Raw genomic sequence first — 25,607 nt, forward strand, 5'->3', positions numbered from 1 at the left:
GGGCGAACCTATGACAGAGGTGACACGCGAACTCATTTTTTTTTTTGGTTGATTTTTCTTTGTTAAATGGCATTTAAATATATAAAATAAATGTCAAAAATATAAGTCTTTGTTTTACTATGGTTGCAAATATCAAAAAATTTCTATATGTGACACGGCACCAGAGTTAAGTTAGGGTTTTTCAAAATGCTGACACGCCGAGCTCAAAAGGTTCGCCATCACTGTCCTATACCCTTGGCTACTGGTCCTACAGGTGCATTTGAAATGAAAGGTCAATCGATTTCCTTTTCCTTGGGAAATCAGAGCTAAGAGGCATGAAAAGTGACATTTGGGACACTACAAAGAGAGGAAAGACTTTAGAATAGCAAAGAACTTATTTTAAATTTCAGAATGAGGCCCTCTGAACATGTAAAAGTCTTACAAATGCAGAGATTTTGTTATTTTTGTTTTGCTTTTCCTTGTCAGAATTCTTCGGGGACAAATGGAATTCTTTTAGATATTTGAAAAAGCTAATCAGAGATGGAAAAGAAGTGGATACAGAGAGTTATTCTTCTTTCTTCTCTTCTGCTTTCCAAATCATGAAAATACTGTGTGAAAATGCTAATTCATAATTCTAAAGATATTAAAAAGTGAATCAGAGCAGGGCTGAATGCCTCTCTCTGCTGCTGGATAAACAAAGGGCCAAATCCTTCAAACTGAATAAAACCAATAGAATTCTTCACTCCATCTTCCTGCCAAAAAGATGACCAAGAATTATATGCTGCCCAACTTTTTATTAAAAGATTCACCATCCGTGAAGGGATTGAATATGAGTTTATCCAATTTCTAAAATCTTTAAACTATTTCTCTGGATCAAACCAATGAGAAAAGCTTACTTTGTATAGCACTTTTTTGACCTCTCTACTACATGTTTCATTGGACTGTACTTTGTCATTATACCCCCAGCTTGGATATAGAATCTGTTCAGTACAAAACGTATGGGCAGCAGGAATGGCGCTGACAAAACTGCCTGCCAGCATCTCCGGGAAGTCCCTTTATGAAAGGCCCAAGGGAATCTTTCGTTGTTTCTGCTGTACCTTTGATTCAACTACACTAGGACCTTGGCTCTGTTTCCTCCCCCTGAGCTTTTCCAACCCCACCCTCATCTCTTCCTTTTTTATGTCAGTTCCCGTGATTTTGTTGATGCCTTTAGACTCCAAACTAACACATCTCTATAAATGACTGCCGGATCGGTACCTGCAGTCCTAAATTTCTAACCCTCATTCCTAGATAGCTGGAAGCTCCCTTCTCCAACCTCACATGTTTATCTTAAGGGCCCTGCCAGTCCTCTGGTGATCCAAACTGAAAAGAGCCGGAGGCGTCTTGTCCTTGGCCCTGAAACCTGTCTACATCCAATCCTATAGATTTCTCTCACACTCATCTTGATCTTTCTAATCTATCATTTTAAAGGGCAATTAGGAGCTGAAATCCAGCCTATGCTCTGTTTGCCAGGCAGTGCTCCCTGGTGAAGGGCAGCATCCATCTAGACCAGCGGTTCTCAACCTGTGGGTCGCGACCTCTTTGGCGGTCGAACGACCCTTTCACAGGGGTCGCCTAAGACCATCCTGCATATCAGATATTTACATTATGATTCATAACAGTAGCAACATTACAGTTATGAAGTAGCAACGAAAATAATTTTATGGTTGGGGGTCACAACATGAAGAACTGTATTTAAAGGGCCAGAAGGTTGAGAACCACTGATCTAGACCAAGCATGTCAAACGCAAAGGCTAACAGGGGCCAAATAAACAAGGTTTAAGTTTATGTGGGCCGCAAAAAAACAAAAGCTTCAATTTTCATAGGAACATATGTTTATTTTGATAGAGACATGCTGAATACAAAGGGCCGAAATAAATGAGTAATTGTTAACATAAAATAATAGAACATTTTAATAAAAATTAATATTTTGTCTTGAACCTTAACTTGCCAGGCACTGAATAATTAATAAGTGTAACACAATTAAACCTATTTTTCTTGTTCTCTGAAAGCGAAATATTTCCTGTTGTGCACACCATACAAGTCAGTCCAAGACTAATGAGGTGGCAGTCGGCTGCTAAAATACTTGCTGCTAGTATTAGTGGAGAGAAATGGTGCGCCTGTGCGTACGGAGCATAAGGGAAATGAATGCAACACGATTACAGTAATCAGTCATTAGTAAATATTGTAGTTGGTTATTAAAATTATGTATAACAGGATATTATAAAAATTAAGTTATGAAATTTTTATTAAAAGTTTCTTACATACTATTATATTGGCTGGGCCACAAAAATATTCGTTGTGGGCCGCATGTGGCCCACGGGTGGCGAGTTTGACATGCTTGACCTAGACGAAGGGGCACACTTTAATTTGCTCACTGAGCTCCAGGCCCATCTTGAGGAGCGGTTTCAACTAATGCACACAAAGGGTCTACATTTGGTAGCCACAGTGCCAATCTTCACATCTTGACCAGACTATCCAATACAGGTCTGTTTAAAAAATACTACTTTGTTTTATGCTGATAGAAGGTCTAATCCAAACTCACCTGATATACAAACTCCTTACACTGACCTCAACCCATCTATCCTACCTGAGTGCACACCATTCTCCAGCATTTAACCTAAATTCCAGCAGGACTTAGATTCTCTGCAAAGAGAAATCTGGATTTTTCAGGGGGTTTTCTCCTCTCAGCACTTTAAAGATGTCGTTGCACTGTTTTCAGATTTCCATTGCTTCTGACGAGAAGTTAGCCTCATTAATCATATTATTGTTACCCTGACTGTTTTGAAATTTTCTTTGTGCTTGGTTTTGAGCATTTTGACTATGATGTGCTAGGAGTGATTTTCTTTCTAATAGGGGTTTGTTGAGCTTCTAAAATCTGTAAATTTAGCTGGGCCAGCGTGGCTCAGTGGTGGAGCATCAACCTATGAACCAGGAGTTCACAGTTCGATTCCTGGTCAGGGCATATGCCTGTGTTGCGGCTTGATCCCCAGTAGGGAGTGATCCCCAGTAGGGGGCGTGCAGGAGGCAGCCAATCAATGATTCTCTCTCATCATTGATGTTTCTCTCTTCCTCTGAAATCAATAAAAAAATTAAAAATAAAATCTGTAATTTTACATATTTCATTAAATATGAAAAGATTTCAGTCATTATTTCTTCAAAAAAATCTTTCTACCCATTCTCTTTCTCCTTTCCTTCCAGAACACCAATGATGTAGCTGGACTTTTGATATAGTTTCTTATGCCATGGGGTTTTTAAAAATCAATCTTTCTTTCTCTCTCAAATTGAATATTTCTATTGATCCATCTTCCAGTTCACTGACTCTCCTGTCATCTGCAATCTGGTATCAAATACAGTGAACTTTAAAAATTTTAGGTCTAGAATGTTTAACTTGTAGTTTTAGAATTTCCATTTGGTTCTTTTTATACAGTTTTAATTTCTTTGCTAAGACTTCTTGTTTGTTCATTCACTATCAGTATATTTTCCTTTATAACCTTGAGTATAGATATCAAAGCTTCTTTAAAACCCTTGCCTCTAATTCCAACATCTGTGTCATCGTGGGATCAGTTTCCATTACCTTTTCTCTTTTAAAATGGGTCAGAGTGTCCTGTGTCTGAATACATCTAGTAATTTTGGATTGCATTCTGGATATTGCAAATGATGTGTTGGGGAGACCTGGGATTCTGTTATATTCTACCAAAGTATATTGATTTTTTGTTGTTGCTATTTTGGCAGGTACTAGTCCTGAACTCCAAACTTTCTCCTCTGTGATGAGTAGGGACGGAAATCTCTGTTCAGTAGTTTTTAGCCTTCATTATGCATGTGTACTTCACAGGTCAGCCCAAGATATGGACAAAGTTTCTATAAAGAATTCTGAACTCTTCCTTTGTGATTCTCTCCTTTCCATGTTTTCTCCTCTATTTTCCAGCTGCTCTGGTTCCTCAAGCCAGGAAGAGTGCAGGTTTCTACTGAGTTTTAGATGTCCCGTATAAGGCCAACTGCAATCTGCTCTACAAAATTTACCAGTGTCAACCCTTTCTTCCAAGTGTTGACTGCGTTCCACGTTCTCCCTGCTTTTGGCTGCTCAACAGTGCCTTCCAGATAATTATTATTTTTTTATTTTGTTCAGTTACAGTTGTGATCTACAGGTAAGTTGGTCAAATAGCAGCTACTCTGGCATAAATGGAAGTAGAGCCCGCCTGAGCCTTCACTCTGTAATTTCCTACCTCCATGTTTTTCGTAAAAACAAACCCTCAGAGGAGGAAGAGATCACAAAGGTTGCTCTCACCATCTCCTATTCTTAGGAACATGAAACAGCCACCTGTCACCCCCCACCCAGCAGACTCTCCCATACGCCAGCCCTCAAGGCCCAGTTCCTCTCTGATCCTCACCACATTATGGTCAGACTGATCCTGCAGTGCTCACTGTAATGTGCCTCACAGTCTAGTGATCTATGTACTGAGATTTCTCTTCTAAATGAAGACTAAGTGTGGAGACTGACTCTTATTCATCTCCCTACCATCCATAGCACCTAGACCAGCCGTGGGCCAGATCCGGCCCGTTTGAAATGAATAAAACTATTGAAAAAAAAGACCGTACCCTTTTATGTAATGATGTTTACTTTGAATTTATATTAGTTCACACAAACGCTCCATCCATGCTTTTGTTCCGGCCCTCCGGTCCAGTTTAAGAACCCATTGTGGCCCTCCAGTCAAAAAGTTTGCCCACCCCTGACCTAGACCCATGCCAGCTTTCCATTAAGTACTCAGCAAATATCTGTTGAGTACTAGGGAGCAGGGCCATAAAATTTTTTTCAAAGAAGGGTAAAGCGCTCTCTGCATAAGAGGTAATTTAAACAAATGTATAGCATGTTGGTTTATTTAACCAAATTTCCTTCCTGAATGGAGGGCATTCCTAAGACGAGATACTATTTGCTGACACACTGGAACATACTGGTGGAAGTTTCCCCCTTTCCGAGAGTGTACTGCCTGCCCCATCAATCTCCCCACATTACTTACTGTATGTACCACATTCCTGCCCAAAACCTAAAGTGACTCTGAGGATCATGGTGAGAAGTCTGGTTTTTACGGAGTCTCTATCTGAGATTTTCACTCTTACTTCCCTTTTATTTCCAGCATGTACTCTGCTCTCATTAGGCAAACATCGTCTGTTCCTCCTAAAACATTTGGTGCCTGACTTCTGATCATGGCTGAAGTACTTTTATTTTTAAATTAAATATGTATTTGTTATTTATTTTAATTAAATCTTTATTGTTCTTCTTTGTTTCCCCCCATAGCTCTCCTCCACCCAGTTCCCACCCCACCCTCTGCCTTTTCCCCCACCCCACTGTCCTCATCTATAGGTGTACAATTTTTGTCCAGTCTCTTCCTGCACCCCCGACACCCCTTCCCCCCACCCCCCGAGAATAGTCAGTCAACTCCCTTTCTATGCCCCTGATTCTATTATAATCACCAGTTTATTCTGTTCATCAGGTTTTTACTCACTTGATTTTTAGATTCACTTGTTGATAGATGTGTATTTGTTGTTCATAATTAGTATCTTTACCTTTTTCTTCTTCTTCCTCATCTTAAAGGATACCTTTCAGCATTTCATATAAAACTGGTTTGGTGGTGATGAACTCCTTTAGCTTTTTCTTATCTGTGAAGCTCTTTATCTAACCTTCAATTCTGAATGATAGCTTTGCTGGGTAAAGTAATCTTGGTTGTAGGTTCTTGGTATTCATCACTTTGAATATTTCTTGCCACTCCCTTCTGGCCTGCAAAGTTTCTGTTGAGAAATCAGCTGACAGTCGTATGGGTATTCCCTTGTAGGTAACTGATTGTTTTTCTCTTGCTGCTTTTAAGATTCTCTCTTTGTCTTTTGCTCTTGGCATTTTAATTATGATGTGTCTTGGTGTGGTCCTCTTTGGATTCCTTTTGTTTGGGGTTCTCTGCGATTCCTGGACTTGTAAGTCTATTTCTTTCACCAGGTAGGGGAAGTTTTCTGTCATTATTTCTTCAAATAGGTTTTCAATATCTTGCTCTCTCTCTTCTTCTGGCACCCCCATAATTCAGATGTTGGTTCGCTTGAAGTTGTCCCAGAGGCTCCTTACACTGTCTTCATATTTTTGGGGGTTTTTTTCTTTTTGCTTTTCTGGTTGGGTGTTTTTTACTTCTTCGTATTTCAAATCTTTGACTTGATTCTTCCAATCCTCTAGTCTGCTGTTGGATCTCTGTATAATATTCTTCATTTCAGTCAGTGTATGCTTAATTTCTAGTTGGTCCTTTTTCATATCCTCGAGGGTCTCACTAGATTTCTTGAGGGACTCACTAAATTTATCGGCAGTTTCTAGAAAATTCTTGAAAAACCTTATAACTGTGGTTTTGAACTCTATATCCAGTAGTTTGTTTTCCTCCATTTCTGTCATTTGTGACCTGTTTCTTTGTCTCCACATTTTGGCTGCTTCCCTGTGTTGATAGAGTGGCTTTCTGTGCTAGGTGTCCTATAGGGCCAGTGGCTCAGCCTCCCCAATTACCTGAGGTGGACACTCTTGGTGCACCCCTTTGTGGGCTGTGTGCACAGTCTTGTTGTAGTTAAGCCTTGATTTTTGTAGGTATCACTGGGAGGAATTGACCTCCAGGCCAATTGGCTGTGAGAATCAGCTGTGTCTACGGTGGGAGAACTTCTGTGCTGGAGACACCCTTCTGGGGAAAGACTTGCTTCAGTGGGGCTTTGGTACTCACTGAGTCTGCCCCCTGAGTGTGTCCCTTATGGATCTGAGGAGTTGTAATCTGGATGGTCCCACTCTGACCACTGGGTACACTGGCTCTTGGATCTCTAAGGAGGTGCTAATTTAGCCTCTGCCTGAGGCTACCCAGCAGGAGCTATGGAGAGATCTGCAGATTCCTCCTCTTTGTTTGGAGTTTGGAGGTGCCCAGATGAGGCCCAGCTATGAAGCAATGCAAGCTGCTGTGGGGCCTTGGGCCTTCTTTTGGATGTTCTGGGTCTCTCTGACCCAGTTGCAGTTTGTTAGGAAATTTTCAGATTGCAAAGGGCCATTCATATGCAAAAGCCTCTGTGCACAGCTTGGGTGGGGCGGGGTCTCAGGAAATCAACAGGGTGGAGCAAACAGCTATAGCTGCTCCTCAGTCCTACCCTAAGAGGCCTCGCATCTCAGTGTCCCGGTAATCGCTGCAAGCACCTCTCGAAGTGCTTGCCCTCGAGTTCCGCCCACTGTCAGACAGTCCAATTTCTCCCCATATGAGTCTGGGTCCCCAGACTCTCCCAAAACTGAAGCTCAGAGCAGTCGGGAGCTAGAGACTCCCTCCCGATTGAAAAAGACAACTGTGTCCTCAGTTGCCAGCCCTTTCCACGTGTGCCTCCATACCTCTGCACTTTACTTCCACACCTCCTCTGAGTCTCAGTGTGCTTTTCTCTTTCCTTCTAGTTGTAGAATTTCCACTCAGCCAGCCTTCCTATGGTTCTGGATGATGTCCGTTTTGTCTTTTAGTTGTATTTTTTTAAGTGGTTGTGTGAGGCAGCAATTTCTGGTGTTTACCTATGCTGCCATCTTGGTTTTTTTTGGTGGCTGAAATCCTTTTACCTGCTCATCTAAATTCTACTTACCTTTCAATGTCAAGATTGGTTTCCTCCTTAAATCTCAGGTTTACTCAGAATCTTCCCAATTCTTATTATCCTTACATTTAATTTCTGATGCACTTATTATATGTACTTAACCAGTGAGCATAGTTCTTTAAAACACACTGTTACAGCCAAAAGGAATGACAGAAATGAGCCAATAACACCAGGCATTTTAGAGATGAAGTACTTAGACCCTGAGAAGTTAAGTGACCTGCCTAAGGCCACTCAGCAACACAGTATCTGAGTAAAGTTTGGAATTTAATCTCCAATCTTTCCACTCTACTGCACTGTCTGGGAGTTGGTTCATGTTATTTCCCTTATAAAGTGTACATTCTTTGTAAGAAAGTTCTTGCACTTCTTTTATATTCCTTACAATGTAGTGGCATACAGACATGGAAGCACTAAAGGAGTAGTTGTTGATCACTAAAATCAATGCAACAATCTTGGAGGGAAATATTACATAACATGTTTCTTTATTAATAATAAAAAATAAAAGAGTTCAGTAATATTTGATCCTAAAACACATGGAAATTTTATAATTTCTTGATGTCATAGTTCATTTCTAGTTTTTTCTCAAAATATTTTGCCTGCCTCAATAAAACCTTCACCAAGCTATTTTAAGAAATAAAAATAGTATATTCTAACAATTCTCAAACTTGTTCTTTAAAAACATATCTGAACCTAATAATATATCTAATGGGATACAGCTTATTAAATATTCTAATTAGCAATATACTAAATTACTAAATTTGAGTCAACTATCTCCCATCCAAGTACTAACCAGGCCCGACCCTGCTTAGCTTCCGAGATCAGACGAGATCAGGCATGTTCAGGGTGGTATGGCCGTAGACAAGTCAACTATCTAATTTAAGGGGGAGATACTATGAAGTATATCAAATCATGCACTTTGTGGTGGAAATTGAAAATTTTGAAAATTACAAATCACAGAATTAGTTGATAAAAAAAAAATTTCTGTTTAAAAAAAGAAGAGAGAGAGGGGGGATGGAGAGAGAGAGAGAGAGAGAGAGAGAGAGAGAGAGAAAGAAAAAGAGAGAGACAGTTGGTAGGCAAGCATTAGAAAAGCCAGCAGCGTTAAAGCTATTATTTTTTAAAAGTCAAACAAGTAGCTGTAAAGTTTTTATAGTCACTATCAATTGGTTGGCCTAGATTCTCTCAACTTTACCAAGCATTTCATCACATAGGTCTTCTGTTTAGAGAACTATTCCTAGTTATTACTTAGAATTGTGATACATTTCTTGTTAAACCCAAGTGAGATAATTTACTTTAAAATTAAAAACAAATTATAATTTTAAAAAGCTAATGACCACTTTAATGTTAAAAATTTAATTCATACTTTTTAATCATTGTCTGGGCAGGTAAATGACACATTCCTCCCAAACACTGAAACAAATATTAAATATTACTTTGTCATACTTTCTTAGAGATTTGACCCTAAAAGGAATAGGAGGAATTTCTTAGAGAAGTGACCCTAAAAGGAATAGGAGGAATCTCCTTCTACTGCTAGATCTGATCCACAAAATAACTTCCCTCCTACAACACATATTGAAGGTGCACGCTTCTTAGCACACTTGTTCTTCTCTTGAGATCCTCTGGGAACCCCTAGGCACTCTCTCCCCCATGACAGGGACCAGACACATTTTAAACCATTGCAGTTAGCAGCACAATATAAATATACTACTGGCCCGATGCACGAATTTGTGCACGGGTGGGGTCTGGCTGGCCTGCCCCAATGGGGGCCGATCGGGGCTGGGCTGGTTGGGGGAGGGGACATGGGAGGTTGGCTGACCAGACCAACCCCTGATCAGGCAGGTTGGCTAGCGCAGTGGGCGTCACAGCGACTGGTTGTTCTGGTCATTCCAATTGTTCCAGCGTTCTGGTTGCTGGCTTTTTATATATATAGATTCACAGAAAGTGAAAGCAAGTTCTCTCCTTCCGAGAAGCCCCATGCAGCTGAGGCTGAGAAGGCCACGGCCGCAGTTTAAAATCTGTAGCCACCCCTGCATCACCTAAGGCGCTGCTCTGCCCTAGTTTGGGAACAGAAGCTGAGCAAGGCTGCTCAGCCTCACAATGTGTCCTGGAACAGAGAATTTCCCATGTGAAGGGAGTAGGAAGGTGTTCTCTGAACCCAGTTTTTCTCCATCCCTTTTGATTCTTCTTCACTTTCCTTTTCCTCATGGAAATCACCACATTTATTCTAAGTGACTACACTTTTCAAATTTCTAATCTAGTTCCTCTTTTATGGACATTTCTCTAAGTCCCTTTCTTTTCCCTTTAAAATAGTAAGACACAAAACACATCAACTTTTAACCCAACATAAAGCTATTTTCTTGGAGGATACAAATCATCATCAACAATTAGTAAAAACTGATCCTCCAGTCAAACCTCCAACCTTGCAGAGAATTCTATTTTTCTTTTATTTACAAAATTTCAGAATAATTAAATAAATTCAGGTGAAAAATTACTAGTATACATCTTACATTTTTAAATCAAATTATGGTGTAGGTCAATTATGATATTTTATCCCAAAAATCTTTCTTATAATACTGAGGGCCTATGTGAAACAATCTAGGTCAAAGTATGTATGTTGAAATTTTATTTATTTATTTACTTTAATTTTTTCCCTTAATCCTCACCCAAGGACATGCCCATTGATTTTAGAGAGAGGGAAAGGAGGAGTGGGAAGAGAGAGAGAGACAGAGAGGGAGAGAGAGAGGGAGAGAGGGAGAGAGGGAGAGAGAAATATCGATGTGAGAGAGAAATATCAATCTGTTGCCTCCAGTACACACCCTGACTGGGAATGGAACCCGAAACCTTTCAGTGCACAGGAGGATGCTCCAACCAACTGAGCCACTCTGACCAGGGCTGTATGCTGAAATTTTCATCTAACTGCGTGTATCCTATGTTCCTTCTCCCACATTCAATGGCATCCTCCCAAATGGCATTATGGAACAATTGGAGGACAACAGTTTGTAAAAGGATTAGGATTGGTTGAATGGATAGATGACTTTTAAGGTGCCTTTCAAGATTAAGACTATGCCTCTTTATCTGAGGGGTTGAGTAGGAATATAGGCAGGAAAAGCCAAAGGACAAAAAGACTTAGGGCTCTTTTTTTTTCTTCTTTTTTTGTTGTTGTTGTTTAAAGTATTACATATGTCTCCTTTTTCCCCCATTGACCCCTCCTCTCCCACCTCCCAGCACATGCCCCACCCACCCCCAGTATCCGTGTCCATTGGTTATGCTTATATGCATGCATACAAGTCTTTTGGTTGATCTCTTTACCTCCCCCCATCTACTTCCCCTGCCTTTTCTCTTAGGTTTGACAGTCTGTTCAATGCTTCTCTGTCTCTGGATCTATTTTTGTTCATCAGTTTATGTTGCTCATTATCTTTAGGGCCAATTTTTGACACTGGATTCACATTCCTCCCTGCAAGAATCTGATCCATTCTCTACTAAACTCTGTTCAGTCTCACTTCTGCTCTACCTGTCCCCTATGCTTTAGCCAGGCTGGCTGCCTGCCTCAGCTCTGGTGATTAACGCCCTTATTCCCTGATGCTAATCACCACTGCTGGCACCCAAACACCAGCAGACTTGACTCTTGGCCAAATAGCAGAGATAAAAGCTAATTCATCCTTTAGTATTTATTGAGAATGTACCAAGCACAGGGCATAAACCACAAGTAGTTTCCAACAAGTGGTTTCATTTGGAATACATGAAATGAAAAAAAGCATAAAATAGAGAAAGGAAGAGAAATATCTCTGAACTCCCCAAAAGGTATGGTTCAGTAAAGTTTAAGTCTAAAAATATATAAACTAATATGATATAATCAAGATTAATAAACAGATAAAGGCCAAAACATGCATCTGATGTACTTCTTTTCTTGGATACTAAGAACCAAAAAAGAAAGCTAATGAACAAGTTGAGAGTGAACAATGTGTACACCCATGCATATGCATCAATGATGTATTTTTCTGCTCAGACTTTTTACAAACACACCTGGCCACCTGTCATTATTTTTATGACACAAATAACAAACTACTCCTGCAAAACAGTTACTTGTGAGCACAGTTATCAGTTGAGAAAACAATTTTCTGCAGGTGTAAAAATTACATTTCTCAAGAAGGAAATTTTAGGTATAGTCAGTTTACTCATTAAGCCTTTAGAATTCTGGTTTTGCTTGCTTTCTCTGAATAGGAGCCTTTCATTTTGATCCACAGAAGTTAACCCTAAAGTAAGTGATTCTCAAAATTTTTGGTTCAGGATTCCTTTACACTCTTATTGAGGAGCCCAAAGAGCTTTGTGTTTATACAGGTTATCTATCATTGTATTTACTGTATTAAAAATTAAAACTAAAATTTAAAAAAATATTTATTAATTTATTTAAAATAAGAATGATATAAGTATTACATGCACCCCATCAAGTTAACATAAATAATATTTTAATGAAAATAATTATATTTTCCAAAATGAAAATAATTTAGTAAGAAGACTAGCATAACATTGTTCTACATTTTTTTTTTTTTCGAATCACATGAAAGTCTGGCTCAATAGAAGACAGCAGGATTCTCATATCTGTTTCTACATTCAATCTATTGTGATATGTGGTTTTGGTTGGAATATATAAGAAAATCTGACCCACACAGATATACAGTTGGGACAGGGAAAAGCATTTTAATAGCTTTATCAGATAATTGTGGATATTCTTCTTTGATGCTACATGAAAACTCAATAAGAACTTCCTTCCAAAGAGCACACTCTGGAAAGAAGGAGAAAAGAGTATCTTCATGGTAGAGAAACCAGACAAACTCAACCTCAGACGAGCGTGATCAAGGTTAACATCAACAGTGATAAGTAACACTGACAGTGTGTGCCCTTGACCTGAAGTCTGAAAAAAGCACTTGACCTCTATGATCTGCCGCACAAAGCCCATAATTTCAGTTTAATCAAGAGAAAAACATTAGACAAATCCCAATTGAAGGACATTTTACAAAGTAACTGACTAGTGCTCCTCAAAATTGTCAAGGTCATCATAAACAAGGAAAGTCTGACAAACTGTCACAGCCAAAAGGAACCTAAGGAGACATGACAACTAAAAGTAGTGTGGTATCCTGGAGCAGAAAAAGGACATTAGGTAAAAACTAAGGAAATCTGAATGATGTAAAGACTAGCTGGTTTGGCTCAGTGGATAGAGCGTCGGTCTGCAGACTGTAGGGTCTCAGCTTCAATTCCAGTCAAGGGCACATGCCCAGGTTGCGGGCTCGAGCCCAGTAGGGAGTGTGCAAAAGGCAGCCGATCAATGATTCTCTCTCATCATTGATGTTTTTCTCTTTCTCTCTCCCTCTCCCCTCCTCTCTGAAAGCGATAAAAAATATATTTTAAAAAAAGACTAATTAATGATAATATATCAATATTGGCTCATTAATTGTAACAAGTGTACCATAATAATGTTAGATATCAATAATAAGAAACTGAATTTGGGAGAATATGGAAATTCTCTATTTTCTCAAGTTTTCTGTAAAACTAAAACTGTTCTAAAAAATAGTCTATTTTAAAATTGTTTAAAACTTGACAAGTTTTTAAAATGTTAATTGCAATGTACAATCTGAAATAATATCAGTGTATTTTTAAAATTGTTATATTAAAATCCATGAGCCCTTCTTGCACTTTAAATGGATCTTTTGTCATGCATGATTTTGTAAAAGTATGCAATGGTTGTTAGAAAATATTGGTACAGTGAGATCTTCCAAATGTTGACATATTCAATTATACAATGTCAAAATTTTGCATTTGTTAATATCACCATCAATCTCTTCAGGAAAAAAATGTATAAAAGTGGGAAGCTGTCAAGTTCATGGTGGTGGCAACAAGTCTTCCAAAATTCTAATTTTCACTTGTTTGCTCAAATGTTATCACTGGCAGTAACTACTCTTAGTTATTTTTCTTAAAGTGACAGTCTTACTTCATTCATTTTCAAGAAAATGTCTGTCAAACACTGAGCAACTATCTTCCAAGCCTGAATAGCCATAGTTTGTCCCTCATTTTTTTCAGGTAAAAATGGCATCCTATGAAAAAAGTGGCTAGTTCAGCTAGTGACTCAAACAATTACAAGGTGCTTTTCCTCAGGACAACAACTGTACTTGGTATACATTAAGTGCTTCATGTGTCCTGCCTGCATCATGAAGAATATTAAAAGGTCATGTTCTTAAGAGGTGCTATTTAACAAAGTAATCATTTTTATTGCTTCTGCAATGACATCCTATCTAATAATAGACAAACATGGTAACTGACCGTACCTTCACTATGCCTCCTATGGGCTAATCAGCGAGATATGCAAATTAACCACCAACAAAGATGGCGGTTAATTTGCATACGTAGGCGCGAAGCAGCAGCGGAGCGAAGGCTTGAAGGCGGCTCCGGCCAGAGCAGTGAAGGCTTGAAGGCGGCTCCAGCCGGAGCAGTGAAGACTGAAGGCGGCTCCGGCTGGAGCGAAGGCCTGGGTCTCGGGTGCCGGAGGAAAACCAGTGCCGGCAGCCAGGGGAAGGGAAGGCCTATTGCATGAATCTTTTCGTGCAACAGGCCTCTAGTTCTTAAATAAAACTGAATTTTATTTTTTAATAATTACATGGGCAATGAAGAATACAATATAGTTTAGTGCCACTGCCTTGATTCAGCTAAGGCTCCAGCAATTTTACCCACCATTGCTTTTGTACCATAACTGCAAATGTCACCAAGTGAAAAAGCAAACAGTGTCCTAGCATTATTATTATAGAGAGCGTTGACCACAAGGACTCCTAAGAACCACATTTTGAGAGCTGCTGACTTAAGTGACTTAAGCTGCTGACATCTCCGCCACCCTCCAATTAAGTTGAGGTGAGGAACGGACACCTGGAAGTCCATATCATATCCTCACAGATGAATCTGCTTCATTTTCCTTTCACCACCGCTCTGATAAGGAGGGGGAGACAGGGAACAGAGACCACCAAAATACCCACCTTTACCCTCCCACAGTTCTCTGAAAAGGGCTCCCAACCTTTTTCATATCATGGCAGGGGGAGAAAATGATATTTTTATTAAGGAGTAAAGGAATGAGGCTGCCTAAGGCTTGAGGTCCCTAGCTTGGAGGTATAGGCCCCATATAGCCTTCCGGAGGTCGTAGGGGTTGGTAGCTGTGCCCACTCCCAGTGGGTATGCCAAGGCACATGAGTTGGGCAGTTCTGTACCAAGGCTCTCAGTTCACCTGGGGGTGTCAGATTGGAGGATCTCTATTCCACCCCCAGCTTCATGCTGCCTAAGAGGCTCAAAGCTTATTCAAATGTGTGAATTCACAGAGTACCTGATTGTATTTCATGGTAGAACAGGAATTATATTAATGTAATTTGATGACACTTGTCCAGAACATTTTCAGATATAGTGTAGTAATTAAGAGCGAAGAATCTTATTCTCTGACTACGGGGAAGTTTAAAGCCCTGGCTCTGCCACTTACTAGCTGTGTGATCTTGGGAAAGTAACTTAAGAGCTCAGTGCCTCAATTTCTCCACCTATGAAATGGGGACAATAGTGTCTACCTATTTTAAGTATAGAGTGAGTTAATATATAAAAAATACTTAGAAGGATGCCTGATAGATGGCAACGTTTGCTCTTGTTATTATGCAGGTGCTATAGGGTCTCCTAATTGGGACTGCTTCTCTGAGCATGGCAGTGTTAAATTGCAGGTTTGCAAAGAAAGCAAACTCCTGAGTTACCAATAGGCTCCATGTTAACCTGTAGGATTCCAGGTCTGAAGTAACATACTGGAGAAGGGAGGGAGAGAGATGGGAGAAGAAAGGCTGTTCCAGGCCTTTCTAGTCTATTTATGGTATACATCCAGGGTTTAGAGTCAGTACCTTCTTTTACCATTAAGACACAAACAAATAAGTCTCTACCTAATATATATATAATTTTTCTCTGGGAGGGGGCCATCGGGAAAAAATAATAGTTACCGACTATCAACCCACCCATTTCTCACCAAAGGTTTTTTTATGATGGTGTCAGAAGCTGTGGCTGGGTGAGCCTGGGACTTCAAGAGCCTTCCAGAAAGCTAGAATAGGTGACCCAAAGCTGGCACTGTCCCAAATACACCAGATGACAACTTCTTTACTTTGAATGGGATTTTTTTCTTCACTGAATGGTTTTTGGCAACTGTTTAGCATGGCTCATAAGACCATTATAACTAATTAAGAGTTCAGGTTACATCTGAAGCTGAATGATTTCAAGAGTCCTCTTCATGTAAGTATTCAATATCTGAATTGCCACAGTTATAAAGTTGCAAAGAAACAAAAGATTATCATAACAAGAAAATAGTCACAATTGAACTGACTGCATAGAAATGTAACCTGTCTTCAAACATCCCTCACAGCTTAGTACCAGTACCTGACCCCACCCTTCACATGGGTATCTTTTGTCAGTCAGTCAATGCTTGTCTGATGTAGTAATCATCACAATTACAATGTATGTAAAGAGCACACCTATCCATGCAAAGCCACTGATCAAGGAGGAGCTTGTCAACTTGAACAAGGAAAAACAAATCAACAAAACTTTAAAAGAAAGTAATTGAAATATTCACAAATTAAAAGGTTTTTAAAAAACTGATGAATTCCTGCAATATTTTTGTAAAAATTATTTCCTATGTAGTTGAACAACCAAATCATAAACTTTGTCAAGAAAGTTATGCCAGAAATAAGTTATTTGTTCATTGCTATTCTAGGAATCTAGTTCATAGTGCTATTATAATCCACATTTTTGTCAAATAAGATAAAATGATTTATTTTAATGTTTTCACTTTTCAAGATAAAGTCCCAATTAATAATCTTCTCTACTACCTCCAGACCATAGGCTGAAGATTTTGGTCCCTGGTTAGCAGCCCTTTCCTGGTACTAAGTCTCCTAAAGTCATCAGCACCTTAAAAATATATATAATGCCCAGCCCTGTGGCTCAGTGGTTGAGCTTCGATCCATGAACAAAGAGGTCCCAGTTTGATTCTGGGTCAGGGCACATGCCCGGGTTCTGGGCTCAATCCCTAGTAGGGGGCACTCGGGAGGCAGCAATAATTCTCTCTCATCATTGATGTTTCTATCTCTCTCTCTCCCTCCCTCTCTCTGAAATCAATAAAAACATAACAACAATAATAATAATAATAATACTCTCTTATGTTTCACTTTTATAAAATATTCCTAAAACTGATTTTAGTTTTGCTTCCAGCAACAGTTGATAGTTCTCTCTATATTTCTAATTTTTGTTTTAGAGTCCAAGTGCAAATTTTGTGCCAATATCTATAAAAAGAACATGGCATATACAGATGAGTATTTCCCTTAATGAGACTTTTAAATCCATTCTGACTCTATGGATAGTATTTTAAAGTCTGAAACAGACAGAGAGGAGAATCTGAAGTATTTTAACATGTGAAAAGGCCAATGAGTCTGGACGTGTCTAGATACTTACTCTTTCACACAGCTCTTCAAATGTGCAGTCGGCAATGGTTCCACAGGCTTTATTCAGCCACAGCTCTCTGCCTTGCACTTTTAGAATCCTTGGTCTAGTTACTATGGGAACATGAACAAAGACTCAATCTTGTCTGGATAATTACTATAAAATTCATCTCTTACAGATAGGAAATGCATAGCTTGATGAATAATAGCACATGATTCAACACATAAATTAGACAAAATGCTGATACAATGACTGCCACTTGAGCGTGGCATCAACCCATATACAGCAATGGAACTTATTAATTGGTCAGTGGAGATTGGGCATTGTGTTCTAAATGTATTCTCTTTCAAGAGAAATTAACTTACGTACAATCATTTTGTTTCTGAGCCAGCTCATCAAACAACTTATCCATGACAGCCTCCACATCAGCTTCACTTGTGCTACAGTGAAAAGAATAATAGAATATGAAATTAATAACACTTGAAGCCAACATCAAACAGCTGCCTGAGCCTGCTTAGCTCTTTGCCCATAAAAGAAGAGAACAGGATGTTATGTTCTAAATACAAACATTAGATTTAGAATACACTTAAAAGCAGAGAATATTAACTCTCAGGTAGATGATTCTGCCTTATTTGCATACACTGAAAGACTTCTGTGCTTCTGGCTGTTTCCAGTAATGAGACGATGCAGGCAGAGTAAATCCATTAATACTATGTGTACACAATGAAAAGAAAGGCTTCTGGCTCTCCCTTGCATGTAAAACAAGAGCAAATAGACAAGGCAGTCAAGCATCCAGCAAAGTATCCTTTGAAATCTCTACTGAGAGGGTACATGTGAAATTAAATATTGAAGCTGCTTTAAAAAAAAAAAAAATCAAGTCAGGCCACTGACTGAGAGGATCAAACATCCAGAATTAAGTTACTAGCTTCAAAATACCAACAAGATCTACACATCAATACCTTTATCAGACTTAGAGTATAAGAACAATTATAAGCCACAGAGCTTTTTCCAAAAGTATCCTTGTCGAAAATTCAAGAAAACTCTTTCCTTCTGTGATGCCCACCACTGCGGTTACTATTAAGTTAGCCTCATCAAAGAATCTTTTGATTTTAATGAGAAATCACCATATGGTTTAGGGAACCTACATATATGAATGTGATAATACTATGGCCTTTTTTCCTCTCACCTTTTTTTTTCCCAAGAGGAGTTGATAAATTAACAGTCAATAAAATAAAATAACTGGCAGAGGAAATAAATGCTGTTAAAAAAAAACTTCAAGTGAAAATGGAATTTTATTCCAACTCTAGCTACATACAAACTTAGACAGGACGACCCACCAATATGCTTGATTTTGACACACAAATCGCTCTTAAATCTAGGTGTGGAAGCAATTAAACTCAATTCCGGGGATGCAAGGCTGGTACAATATCCACAAATCAATAAATATGACCCATCACATAAAAAAATTGAGAGACAAAAATCACATAATCATATCAATTGAAGCAGAAAAAGCATTTGACAAAATCCAACACCATTTCTTGATAAGAACTCTCAGCAAAGTGGGAATAGAGGGATCATAACTCAACATAATAAAAGCCTTATATGACAAACCTACAGCCAACATCATACACAATGGGCAAAAACTAAAACCATTTCTCCTAAGAACAAGAACAAGACAGGGATGCCCACTTTCACCACTCCTGTTTGATATAGTACTGAAAGTGCTAGCCATAGTAATCAGACAAGAAGAAGAAATAAAAGGCATCCAAATTGGAAAAGAGGAAGTAAAACTGTCATTACTCACAGATAACATGATATTGTACATAGAAAACCCTAAAGACCCCATCAAAAAACTACTAGACTTAATAAATAAATTTGGCAATGTAGCAGGATATAAAATTAACACCCAGAAAGCTAGGGCTTTTTTATTCACCAACAATGAACTCACAGAAAGAGAAACTTAAAAAAAGCAATCCCATTTACCATTGCAACAAAAAAATTAAGATACCTAGAAATAAACTTAACTAAGTAGGTGAAAGACTTGTACTCAGAAAATTACAGAACGGTTGAAAAGAGAGATAGTGGAAGACATAAACAAATGGAAGAATATACTGTGCTCATGAATTGGTAGAATCAACATCATTAAAATGTCCATACTACGGTTGATCTCTTACCCTCTCCCACCCGCACCCCAGCCCTCCCCGGCCTTCCCATTGTAGTTTGACAGTCTGCTCAATGCTGCTCTGACTCTGTACCTATTTTTGTTCATCAGTTTATAATGGTCTTTATTATCCATAAATGAGGGAGATCATGTGGTATTTTTCTTTCATTGACTGGCTTATTTCACTTAGCATAATGTTCTCCAGTTCCATCCATGCTGTTGCAAATGGTAAGAATTCCTTCTTTTTTACACCAGCATAGTATTCCATTGTGTAGATGTACCACAGTTTTCTAACCCATTCATCTGCTGATGCATGCATATAAGCATAACCAATGGACACACTGGGGGATAGGGGAGGCTCGGGGGATATCAAGGGGGGGCAGGGAAGGAGACATATGTAATACTCTTTGTAATATTTTAAGCAATAAAACAAAATTAAAAAAAAAAGAAATGAATTCTGGCTAAAGATGACACCAATTAATTTACTCAGTGCCTTTTGACTGCTGTCATCTACGAATGTGGAACTAGTGTGATTATACACTGTTTTACAGTCTAGAATGTCTGCTCTCTCCACTGAAATAAATGTTTTCCTGAAATAAAAAAAAAAAGTTCATACTACCCAAAGCAATCTATAGATTCAATGCAATTCCCATGAAATTACCAACAGCATATTTCACAGACCTAGAACAAGTCTCCAAAAATTCATATGGAATAAAAAAAGACCCTGAGTAGCTGCAGCAATCCTGAGAAAGAAGAACAAAGTTGGAGGGATCACAATACCATATATCAAGCTGTATTACAAAGCCACTGTTCTCAAAACTGCCTGGTACTGGCACAAGAACAGACATATAGATCAATGGAACAGAACAGAGAACCCAGAAATCAACCCAAGCCATTATGCTCAATTAATATTTGACAAAGGAGGCAAGAACATACAATCGAGTCAAGAAAGTCTCTTCAATAAATGGTGTTGGGAAAATTGGACAGATACATGCAAAAAAAAAAAAATGAAACTAGACCACCAACTTATACCATACACAAAAATAAACTCAAAATGGATAAAGGACTTAACTGTAAGACTGGAAACCATAAGACTCTTAGAAGAATCCATAGGCAGGAAAATATCAGACATACGTCGTAGCAATATCTTTACCGATACAGCTCCAAGGACAATGGAAACTAAGGAGAAAATAAACAAATGGGACTACATCAAAATAAAAAGCTTTTGCATAGCAAAAGAAACCAATAAAACAAGAAAGTCCACTGCATGGGAGAACATATTTGCCAATGTTATATCCAATGAGGGCCTAATCTCCAAAATTTAGAGGGAACTCATATAATTTAACAGAAGGAAAATGAACAATCCTATAAAAAAATGGGCAAAGGATCTAAATAGACACTTTTCGAAAGAGGACAGAAGGCTAAGAGACATATGAAAACATGCTCAAAGTCACTAATCACCCGAGAAATGCAAATCAAAATGATAATGAGGTACTATCTGACACCTATCAGAATGGCTATCATCAACAAATCAGCAAATAACAAGTGCTGGCAAGGATGTGAAGAAAAAAGAAGCCTCATGCCGAGGTGGTGGGAATGCAGACTGGTGCAGCCACTGTGGAAAATAGTAAGGCGTTTCCTCAAAAAGTTAAAAATGGAACTCCCATTTGACCCAGTGATCCCACTTCTAGGAATATATCCCAAGAAACTAGAAACACCAATCAGAAAGGATATATGCACCCCTATGTTCATAGCAGCACAATTCACCATAGCTAAGATTTGGAAACAGCCTAAATGCCCATCAGCAGATGAGTGGATTAAAAAACTGTAGTACACCTACACAATGGAATACTATGCTGCTGTAAAAGAGAAGGAACTCTTACCATTTGCAACAGCATGGACGCACCTGGAGAGCAATAATGGTAAGCAAAATAAGCCAGTCAGAGAAAGATAAATATCATATAATCTCACTCATTTGTGGAATATAATGAACAAAATAAACTGATAAACTAAACTAGATCTAGAGACATAAAAGCATCAAGTAGACCATCCAACCTCAGAGGGAAGACAGGAGAGGGGGGAAGGTGAGAGATCAACCAAAGGACTTGTATGCGTGCATATAAGCAGAACCCATGGACACAGACAGTAGGGGGTTGAGGGCATGTGTTGGGTGGGGAAGGGGCGGAAATGACTGGGGAGAGGTCAATGGGGAAAAAAAAGAGACATATGTAATACTTTAAACAATAAAGAATTATAAATGAATACATAAATAAATAAATAAGGATGGGGGGAAAAACGAATATGATAAATTATTTTTTCTTTAGATTAAGCTTAAACTAAACCAAACTAATTTCTCCCTTGAGGTAATTATTAGGTGGCAGGCATTTAACATGCAAGCACTTAATTCAACTGTTCTACAGCAAATGCCTTTAAAGCACACAGTCATTATGAAGGGTTGGAATTGTCATATTTCAAGTAATAACCAGTCCTCCTCAAAGGATCTTAAGAACATTATTTGCTATGGTTAACTTTACAGGGGAAATGCTATTTGACTTACAAAAAGCCCTGTACAACATCTGAATAAAACCATACTAAAATAATAAAATGACACCACAGAAAGAGTGGTTAAAGAGACAAAAAATAATTTTAAAGGTAAGAAATCACATAAGCCAACATAAATGGAAAAGAAAATGAAAGAAAGGCTGGAGAAACCAAGATGGTGGCATAGGTAAACACCGGAAATTGCTGCCTCACACAACCACATCAAAAATACAACTAAAAGACAAAATGGACATCATCCTGAACCACAGGAAGGCTGGCTGAGTGGAAATTCTACAATTAAAAAGAAAGAGAAAAGCACACTGAGACTCAGAGGAGGTGCGGAAGTAAAGTGCAGAGGTAGGGAGGTGCGCACAGAAAGGGCTGGCAACTGAGGACACGGTTGTCTTTTTCAATCGGGAGGGAGACACAAGCTCCAGAAGGCCCTGAACTCTAGTTCCAGGAGAGTCTCTGGGGACCCAGACTCATATGGGGAGAAACTGGACTGTCTGACAGTGGGCAGAACTCAAGGGCGGCTTTCTCTCAGAGGTGCTTGCAGCGATTACCGTGGGACACTGAGACCCGGGGCCTCTTAGGGCAGGATTGAGGATCAGCCAAAGCTGTTTGCTCCGCCCTATTGATTCCGTGAGACCCCGCACCACCCAAGTTGTATGCAGAGGCTTTTGCATATGAATGACCTGGCCCTTTGCAATCTGAAATTACCTAACAAACTGCAGCTGGGTCAGAGAAACCAGAACATCGAAAAGGAGGCCCAAGGCCCCACAGCAGCTTGCATTGCTTCACAGCTGGGCCTCATCTGGGCACCTCCAAACCCCAAACAAAGAAGAGGAATCTGCAGATCTCTCCATAGCTCCTGCTGGGTAGCCTCGGGCAGAGGCTAAATTAGCACCTCCTTAGAGATCCAAGAGCCAGTGTACCCAGGGGTCAGAGTGGGACCATCCAGATTAAAACTCCTCAGATCCATAAGGGACACACTCAAGGGGCAGACTCAGTGAGCACCAAAGCCGCACTAAAGCAAGTCTTGCCCCAGAAGGGTGTCTCCAATACAGAAGTTCTCCCACCGTAGACACAGCTGATTCTCACAGCCAATTGGCCTGAAGGTCAATTCCTCCCAGTGATACCTACAAAAATCAAGGCTTAACTACAACAAGAATATGCACAAAGCCCACAAAGGGGTGCACCAAGAGTGTCCACCTCAGGTAATTGGGGAGGCTGAGCCACTGGCCCTATAGGACACCTAGCACAGAAAGCCACTCTATCAACACAGGGAAGCAGCCAAAATGCAGAGACAAAGAAACAGGTCACAAATGACAGAAATGGAGGAAAACAAACTACTGGATATAGAGTTCAAAACCACGGTTGTAAGGTTTTTCAAGAATTTTCTAGAAACCACCGATACATTTAATGAGACCCTCATTAAATCTAGTGAGACCCTCAAGGATATGAAAAAGGACAAACTAGAAATTAAGCATACACTGATTGAAATAAAGAATATTATACAGAGATCCAACAGCAGACCTGAGGATCGCAAGAATCAAGTCAAAGATTTGAATACGAAGAAGTAAAAAACACCCAACCGGAAAAGAAAAAAGAATCCAAAAATATGAAGACAGTGTAAGTAGCCTCTGGGACAACTTCAAGTGAACCAATATCCGAATTATGGGGGTGCCAGAAGAAGAGAGAGAGCAAGATATTGAAAACCTATTTGAAGAAATAATGACAGAAAACTTCCCCGACCTGGTGAAAGAAATAGACTTACAAGTCCAGGAAGCGCAGAGAACCCCAAACAAAAGGAATCCAAAGAGGGCCACACCAAGACACATCATAATTAAAATGCCAAGAGCAAAAGACAAAGAGAGAATCTTAAAAGCAGCAAGAGAAAAACAGTTAGTTACCGACAGGGGAGTACCCATATGATTGTCAGCTGATTTCTCAACAGAAACTATGCAGGCCAGAAGGGAGTGGCAAGAAATATTCAAAGTGATGAATAGCAAGAACCTACAACCAAAATTACTTTACCCAGCAAAGCTATCATTCAGAATTAAAGGTCAGATAAAGAGCTTCACAGATAAGAAAAAGCTAAAGGAGTTCATCACCACCAAACCAGTATTATATGAAATGCTGAAAGGTATTCTTTAAGAAGAGGAAGAAGAAGAAAAAGGTAAAGATAAAAATGATGAACAACAAATACATATCTATCAACAAGTGAATCTAAAAATCAAGTGAATAAAAAAATCTGATGAACAGAATAAACTGGTGAATATAAAAGAATCAGGGGCATATAAAGGGAGTGGACTGATAATTCTTGGGGGCAAAGGGGTGTGAAGGGTGTGGGAAGAGACTGGACTAAAATCATACACCTATGGATGATGACAGTGGTGGTGGTGGGGGGGAGGATGGAGGGAGGGAGGGTGGGAACCGGGTGCAGGGGAGCTATAGGGGGGAAAACTGTAATAATCTGAACAATAAAGATTTAATTTTAAAAAATTAAAGAAAAATAAAGTTTCCTAAAACTGAATGGCATGATTTTCTAAGGTGAAAAAGTCCAATGAATTCCCAGCACAAAAAATGGGGATGGACTCATCTACTGACGGACACTTGGGCTGTTTCCAGATCTTAGCTATTGTAAATAATGCTGCTATGAACATAGGGGTGCATACATTCTTTCTGGCTGGTGTTTTGGGATTATTAGGATATGTTCCTAGAAATGGGATCACTGGCTCAAATGACAGTTCTATTTTTAATTTTTTGAAGAAACTGTGTGGTTTATTTTTATAACTTTAAAGTAGGGTAGTAACTACATGTAAGACACAGTAACTACATGTAAAAAGAAAAACATGTTAAATTGACTATATTGAAATGTAAAACTTTTGTACATCAGAAGATACCATCCCCTCAGTCAAAAACATGGCTGAGTTGTTCGGGAGAATATATTTCTAATTCATAGAAGTGACATAGTATTAGTAGTCAGTATGTATGAAGAGCTCTCATATTAAACAAAACAAAATAACCCAACTGGAAAATATACAAAAAAAAATGTTTCAGGCCATTTGCAGAAACTCGAATGGCCAAATGAAAAGATGCTGAATATTACTAGGAGTTATCAAATGAAAACATTAAGATATTTAACACTCATCAGACTGGCGGTAATAGAGCATTTGCCAGAGAAACCAAGATGGCAGCATAGGTAAACACCGGAGTTTGCTGCCTCACACAACCACTTCAAAAATACAACTAAAAGACGGAACAGACATCATCCAGAACCCTATGAAGGCTGGCTGAGTGGAAATTCTACAACTAGAAGGAAAGAGAAAAGCATACCAAGACTCAGAGGAGGTGCTGTGCAGAAGTAAGATACTAAGGTACAGAGGTGCACATGGAGCGGGCTGGCGGCTGAGGGCGCGGTTGTCTTTTTCAATCAGGAGGGAGTCTCAGGCTCTGAGCTCCAGTTCCAGGCGAGTCTCTGGGGACCCAGACTCATATGGGAGAAGCGGGACTGTCTGGCATCGGTCGGAACTCGAGGGAAGCTTTCTCTCGGAGGTGTTTGCAGAGATTGCCGGGACACTACAAGCAGGGCCTCTGAAGGCAGCCATAACTGCTAGCCCCGCCCTGTTGATCCTGTGGGACCTGCCCCGCCCAAGCCCTGCACGGAGGCTTTTGCTGGATAACCTCAGGCAGAGGCTAGATTAGCACCTCCCTAGAGATCCAGGAGCCACTGTGCTCAGTGGTCAGAGTGGGACCATCCA

General features: G+C 39.4%; 1 protein-coding gene across 2 annotated transcripts in view; it reads right to left on the reverse strand.

Annotated features, from left to right (window-relative positions):
- AFG1L (AFG1 like ATPase) overlaps positions 1-25,607 on the reverse strand; it is a 176,402-nt gene that overhangs the window by 36,817 nt on the left and 113,978 nt on the right. For both annotated transcript variants that reach the window (XM_036317555.1, XM_036317554.1), the window contains exons 9-10: positions 17,511-17,581; positions 17,154-17,254 (exon numbers count right to left, since the gene is read on the reverse strand). In XM_036317555.1, coding sequence (XP_036173448.1) covers positions 17,154-17,254; positions 17,511-17,581 — 172 coding nt within the window. The remainder of the gene's footprint in view (positions 1-17,153; positions 17,255-17,510; positions 17,582-25,607) is intronic.

The sequence above is a fragment of the Myotis myotis genome, unplaced genomic scaffold (genome assembly GCF_014108235.1).
Source record: "Myotis myotis isolate mMyoMyo1 unplaced genomic scaffold, mMyoMyo1.p scaffold_m19_p_7, whole genome shotgun sequence".
Classification (NCBI taxonomy): Eukaryota; Metazoa; Chordata; class Mammalia; order Chiroptera; family Vespertilionidae; genus Myotis; species Myotis myotis.